Source organism: Protobothrops mucrosquamatus, unplaced genomic scaffold (genome assembly GCF_001527695.2).
Source record: "Protobothrops mucrosquamatus isolate PMUCROS unplaced genomic scaffold, P.Mucros_1.0 scaffold4203, whole genome shotgun sequence".
In the NCBI taxonomy this organism is placed as follows: domain Eukaryota; kingdom Metazoa; phylum Chordata; class Lepidosauria; order Squamata; family Viperidae; genus Protobothrops; species Protobothrops mucrosquamatus.
The window spans coordinates 1-6,410 of record NW_015390127.1 but is presented as its reverse complement, the minus strand read 5'-3'; the positions used below and the strand labels follow the sequence as shown (position 1 = coordinate 6,410).

Below are 6,410 nucleotides of genomic sequence, written 5' to 3'. Positions count from 1 at the left end.
GTGGTGATACCTAGTAAGGAAAGCGTAATTCATAAAATTATGCATTGCGCAGAATTAGATTGGTTAACTGGAAGACTTAAAAATCAGGATGACACGGTTTTTTACCAAATTTGGAACAAATTTTACAGATGGTGGGGGCAAAAGCAGGGAAGCTATTGTACTGAGATAATTCAAGATTGTGATTAGAGTGCTGTTATTGTATAGGTTTTTCTCATTAGTAATTTATGGTAATAGTGAAATGAGATATATGTCAAATCTGTGTTACCATGTTCAATGTTTTAATTTTTTGCTTTTCAATAAAATTTAAAAATAAATAAATAAAGATGTCCAAGTGGGGAAACTCTGACTCAGAATGGATGGATGTAAGTTAACGATCGGTACTGTTTTTTTGTTTTAAACAGGTTTGGCAGCAGATGGCAAAGCTCAACCTCAGACCTGACCTGTACACTTACAATTTGATGCTAAGCGCTGCCAAGTACTGTGGCATTGGTGACACGGAGGTGGCTTCTAAATTGTTGCTAAGACCCTTAGAGGAACGCCCCGCTCTCTTGGGGCTGAATTCTGGCAGAGAGCAAAGCACAAAGGGTCAGAGAAAGAAAAAAAGTGACACTCCGGCTTTAATGTTACTGGATGTCGAAGCTCTGGAAAAAAACATGTTCCCAGGAAACGGTCCGAAAACGGAGACGCCTAACACAAGCCGAGAGGATGCCAAGGACAGGTCAAAGCCGGAGTCCAGCGATGACTCTGATTTATCAGGCCGCGATACCGACTGGACTTCGGTCATCTCTGCTGGGGACCCGTTGGTTCCGGAATCAACAGCTGGAAGCTCTTTCCCGGAGCCTGCCGTTCCCCTGCCTAACTTGCTGGATTTGGGGAGCCCAGCCCCACAGGTGATTTCCTTAGGGACGGTGGCCACCCCCTCCGATCGGCTGGCTCTGATGGGAAACATGGAAGGGTTCTTGCAGAAAATGAAGGGCGACAAAGTGGCGGGCGATATGAAGACGTTCATATTGCTAGCTGAAAACGTGGAACTCGACAGCCCGTCCGAATCGTCTTTGTTGGCCGTCATGGAGGAGAACCACGTGAAACCAAATGTAGCTTTTTTTAATACGTTGATCAGAAAAAAGAGCAAGAAAGCAGATCTGAAGGCGGCAAAGGTAAAAAGTCATCCCTTTCTGGGTGTGGATCGCTACTGTGGGAGCCCTGCATTAGCCAAATTCAGCTTTTTAGAGACTTTTTAAAAAAATCTCTCGTAAATTACTTTATAAGTAATTGAAAGCGGCAAAAATACCCAATACTCCATTGCCCTCTTATTTTCTCCACAACAACAATCCTGTGAGGTGGTTGGGCTGAAAGAAAGTCGTTGGCCCAAAGTCACCCAGCTGAAAGCCTAAGGCAGGACTAGAACTCACAGCCTCTCCTGGTGTTTCTAGCCTGATGCCGTAACCCAGGGGTCTTCAAACTTGGCAGCTTTAAGACTTGTGGACTTCAACTCCCAGAATTCCTCAGCCAGCCCTGAGGGCTGGCTGAGGAATTCTGGGAGTTGAAGTCCACAAGTCTTAAGACCCCTGCCGTAATCACTAGGCCAAATTGGCTGTCTTTGTAAGACTTTCCTATGAGGAACGGTTGCTGGAATTGGGTATATCTAGTTTAACGAAGAGAAGGACGAGGGGGGACATGATAGCAGTGTTCCAGTATCTCAGAGGCTGCCACAAAGAAGAGGGAGTCAAGCTATTCTCCAAAGCCCCTGAAGGCAGGACAGGAAACAAATAGATGGAAACTAATCAAGGAGAGAAGCAACCTAGAACTGAGGAGAAACTTCCTGACAGTGAGAACAATTAACCAGTGGAACAACCTGCCTCCAGAAGCGGTGAATGCTCCAACACTGGAAGTTTTGAAGAAGAGACTGGATAGCCATTTGTCTGAAATGGTATAGGGTTTCCTGCCTGAGCAGGGGGTTGGACTCGATGACCTCCAAGGTCCCTTCCAACTTTATTATTATTATTATTATTATATGTTAGAAATGTCAGCTTCATCTGGAGTTATTGCCTATTTTGGAGAACGTATACAGCCACGCTTAACCTCTTCTCAATTTACAGAGCCTGCTGCCTTTAATGCTGCAAAATGGACTTTCACCAGACCTGTACACATTTTGTAACCTGGCCATTGCCTGCCGCAGACAGAAGGAAGGGTTGCACTTACTGTCAGACATGAAGGTACAAAACGACCCACCTCTGAGCTGTTAGCCCTTTCTAGCAGACATGACCTGAAATTCAAAATCTCAAGGCCTTAGTTTTCTGCGTTAAAAAATATTTGCCGTACCTTGGGACTCGAACAAAGAGAGAGGGGGGTACGTTCCTTCTTCACAACTTGCCTTTGTTTTCAAAACGTTTCGGCTCTTTTTGTGTATTCATTTCAGCAATCTGGAATAAAACCCAACGTGCAGATCTATGGGGCACTGATAAACGCAGCCGTGAAGCGACTGAATTACACTTACCTCACCGAGATCCTTAAAGACATGAGCCGGAACGAAGTTGCTCCCAATGAAGTTATTATTAAGACGCTGGAGTTTGCAGCCCAGTATCCCCCTAATTATGATAAGGTAAGATTATCCTCTGCTTTCCGGTTTGTTTAAACTTGCCTCGAGCCGATTTCAGCCAGGCCTAAAACGTTAGGAACTTAAAACTTTATGGAACAGGTTTGGAAGGCATTAAATTGCTATGGATATCAAAACGTAAGTAATAATAATAATAATAATAATAATAATAATAAAGTTGGAAGGGACCTTGGAGGTCATCGAGTCCAACCCCTGCTCAGGCAGGAACCCTACAGCATTTCAAACAAATGGCTGTCCAGTCTCTTCTTAAAAACTTCCAGTGTTTGGAGCATTCACCGCTTCTGGAGGCAGGTTGTTCCACTGATTAATTGTTCTGACTGTCAGGAAATTCCTCCTTAGTTCCAGGTTGCTTCTCTCCTTGATGAGTTTCCATCCGTTGCTTCTTGTCCTGCCTTCAGGTGCTTTGGAGAATAGCTTGACTCCCTCTTCTTTGGGGCATCCCCTGAGATATTGGAACACTGCTATCATGTCCCCCCTCGTCCTTCTCTTCGTTAAACTAGACATACCCAATTCCAGCAGCCGTTCCTTATATGTTTTAGCCTCCAGTCCCCTAGTTAAATGTTTACTTTAAGCTTCACCTCCAAAGAAAACCCCATTCATGCTTTTGTCCATATAATTAAGCGATGCTGACTTGACGGCTTATCGTTGTCAGTTCTAATACAGGTAGTCCTCAACGGCCGCAGTTGGCCTCAAAATTTCTGTTGCTAAGTGAAGCATTTGTGAAGTGAATTTTGCTCCCTTTTGTGGCTCTTACCTCTGTTCTTAAGGGAATCGCTGCAAGCTGTTAAGTTAGTAACCCAATAGTAGCTACACAGAGTATTGTCCATGAAATTGCTGGGTGTAAAACTTGGATCCAAGGAGGCCTCGTTCCAGTACCTGGGAGATGTTGAAATCAAAGGCAAGCCCATAAGCTTCAAACTTGTCTTTGCCCAAGAATCTAGAAGGCCTACCAGGAAGAATTGGGTGTAGAATAGCCTCACATCATCCCGCCTCTATTCTGATTCTGATGCAAGGTACGCTTTTAATAACTTGCATTTGTTTTCTTCTGGCAGTACCAGAAAAAGGATCATTATCTGGAGAAAATTGATGGCTTCCGAGCTTTCTACTTCGGTTGGCTTAAGTGGATGGCCGGGGAAGAAACACCACACCCTTGGTCAAAATACCGATATAAGAATTTGGCACAAAGCAAAGATGGCGCCAGGCTGGGACAAGATCAAGGCAGTCAGGTGCTGAAATAAAGCAAATATTGACCATTCAAGATGGGATGCCGGCAACTTTTGTAAATTGCTTAATTCTGTACGTATCTGTTCACATGAAGCTTAAATTAACCCCTAGGTGTATATACAATTGCAACCCAAATTTATCTGGAACATATCTCTCGGCAATATACTGTCTAATAACACGTTTATCTTACCAATTCTTGCTGGAGGTGATTAAATCTACCATCCTGTTTGTGCTCTAAAGGAAAGGTTATATTGGTTTTGTAGTGATCTCTTTTTAAGCCATTTTATTAGCTAGCATGGAGAATTCTGGGAGTTGAAGTCCACACATCTTCAAAGTCACCAAGGTTGAGAAATGATGGTTATAACTCTTCAAAGGAAAATATTTAGAAACCTAAAATGCAATGTTTGAAAGTACAAGTAGTACTGAGCAACATTTGCTGCAAATATTTCCTACCCAACAACTTCTGGGAACATTGGTGGAGAAAACAAAAGAGACTATATAAATATACTTTTGGCAACTAAATAAAATTGGGCTTCAGTAAAGATTCCCAAAGTAAGGGATATTTTCTATCCTTTAACTATCCCGCAGTATCCATACAACTATTCATATAATTAAAAAGGGACAATTATTTAACATGGCAGTGTATAAAATTTTGTTTCAGCTCCCTGGTTTCTTTGCTTGAAATGGGTATTGAGTTCCAGGAATCCTATCTTTACTAATGATCGTTATGTATTAGTGACCCCCAATATTTTCAAATCACTAGAGGATAAAGAAGTACGTACTTAATGTAGCCTATTATTGCTAGAACTAGTGCAGGAAAATAATTACAAAATCTGACAACGGTACTTATCATTTGGGAGAAGCAGGCAAGACTTTATTTTAAAATACAATGACAATGTAGGACATCAAAACATCATATGCATTTACACAATTATTCTATTGCGGGAGGCAAAGGGAATCATCTCACAGGTCTGTTGTGAAAAAAAATAGTTCTTATGAACAGTCCTTGATGGTAACAAGTCACTTAAAATCTTTAAAAAGTTGGAGTTGCTTTTGAAGAATGTTTCATCCAGAGCAGCCTCGGCAGCCACAGTGAGTACACTCGATTATTCTCCCCTGTAGAAGGAAACCAACAGGTGAGTGGAAAAATACCGTAAAGTAATACAAGAAATAGAAAAAAAGAGGAATGGGTGATTTGAAAAAACTTGATTTTAGAGCAGGGGTATTTTTTACAGGACGGGAATTTCATAAGCTATGTTTTATACGTGATTGGGCTTTTGACTATGCATACAAGGGGAGCAGAAAGTGGATACTAAAAGAATGGCTCCAAATGACTTAAAAACAATGTTTCTCACCACTTCCAGTTTACTTTTGGGCACTCTACAAATGCAGTTGGTTCCAAAATTGGTATCGCGAGTCTGGATGCAGCGTAAGCAGCAGAGATTTTCGTAGCCTTGCTTCTTCCATTTTGCAATCAGGTTTTTGTCCGCGTAGCCTTCTCTGATACAATATTCATATAATTCTACATAGGGCAGATACAGATGAAAGAGTGAATACATTCCTTTGATTAAATGAGCTAGAATTTGGAAATAGGTGAACACTGGTAAAAGTGTATGGAAATGGCCTTGAAGAAAGAATTCAGTAAATGCCAGCTAATTCAGTAAATGTCACCTAAGCTATCGGGCACCAACAAGAAGTTCCAGTTAAGCTGGTTTATTGCTCGTACCTATACACAAGAATTTATTCAGATAACAGCATTAAACTGGTGTTAGACAAGAGCTTAACAGAATTCAACAGGAGTTGGACTAAGCTTGTGGGAGTGTAAGGACTCTAGGCTGATTCCTCGCTTGACTCCATCCCCAGATTGTCTGTCCTGCATAAGCAGAAGTGAAAAACTCAACATTGTCCCACCATCTTTTTTTGATATTAACAGGGCACGCAGAGAAACTCTGCCAGGCTTTCAAGAGTCTGTTATACCCCATAATAAGAGTTCCAGTAATCCTACCTCAAAGGGCTGACTATTTCCCCCACACACACAACAAAAAGACAAAGGTTTATCTTTTCAAGGTGAGACCAAAGAGCCCACTGTCTTACCTCGACTAATGGCTTTCCTTTTATAGAAGAGATCAAAAATATAGCGTGTTTTCTGATGATGAATTCTGAAGATGGGCCAAAGAGATTCCACTTTTCTTTTTCCTTCATGTGGTTCGGTCTCAGCTGAGAGAGAAATGGCACAGATTGTACATTACTTTCTCATTCTCACATACTTTTCCCCATTTGTCTGTAATGTTTGCAGTTAAGTCAGCCCCCCTCTCTCTGTCTCTCACCTTCTCTCATTTTTTGATCCAGCTCATCTAGGGTTGGCTCAATCAATTCCCAGCCATCTGGAGGAGGTTTTCTGCTCCTTTTCACCTTGGGCATCGCTTCAGAAAAGGACAAAAACCTGCAGAAGAAACATATTTGAGATGTATGTATAGTCTGATGAGGAAGACACCAAATGAAACGGGGTGGTGGGGGGGATGAAAATGTCAGTAGGAGACATAGGACATTGAGATTTTTATACCCAGTT

The 6,410-nt window shown here is 41.9% G+C and overlaps 2 protein-coding genes across 2 annotated transcripts in view; one reads left to right on the top strand and one right to left on the bottom strand.

The window, feature by feature from the left end:
• PTCD1 (pentatricopeptide repeat domain 1) overlaps positions 1 to 3,872 on the top strand; it is a 6,992-nt gene extending 3,120 nt beyond the window's left edge. Inside the window, exons 5-8 of the mRNA XM_029286598.1 lie at positions 402 to 1,157; positions 2,100 to 2,216; positions 2,420 to 2,602; positions 3,670 to 3,872. Of these exons, the coding sequence (XP_029142431.1) occupies positions 402 to 1,157; positions 2,100 to 2,216; positions 2,420 to 2,602; positions 3,670 to 3,855 (1,242 nt within the window). The 3' untranslated portion in view covers positions 3,856 to 3,872. The remainder of the gene's footprint in view (positions 1 to 401; positions 1,158 to 2,099; positions 2,217 to 2,419; positions 2,603 to 3,669) is intronic.
• An 815-nt stretch (positions 3,873 to 4,687) lies between these two features.
• BUD31 (BUD31 homolog) lies at positions 4,688 to 6,284 on the bottom strand. Its single transcript, XM_015828069.1, has 4 exons — positions 6,169 to 6,284; positions 5,936 to 6,058; positions 5,197 to 5,363; positions 4,688 to 4,957 (listed from the first exon to the last, which is right to left on the bottom strand). The coding sequence occupies exons 1-4, from the start codon at positions 6,260 to 6,262 to the stop codon at positions 4,907 to 4,909; spliced, it is 435 nt and encodes a 144-aa protein (XP_015683555.1). The 5' UTR covers positions 6,263 to 6,284; the 3' UTR covers positions 4,688 to 4,906.
• Between the last annotated feature and the right edge of the window lie 126 nt (positions 6,285 to 6,410).

Excerpts from the sequence above, each read along its gene's own strand:
- BUD31 (XM_015828069.1), bottom strand. The coding sequence starts at position 6,262 with ATGCCCAAGGTGAAAAGGAGCAGAAAACCTCCTCCAGATGGCTGGGAA. Across the intron at positions 5,364-5,935 it reads AAGGAAAGCCATTAGTCGAG|AATTATATGAATATTGTATC; the intron begins GTAAGACAGTGG and ends TGCCCTATGTAG. Across the intron at positions 4,958-5,196 it reads CCAAAAGTAAACTGGAAGTG|GGGAGAATAATCGAGTGTAC; the intron begins GTGAGAAACATT and ends TTCCTTCTACAG.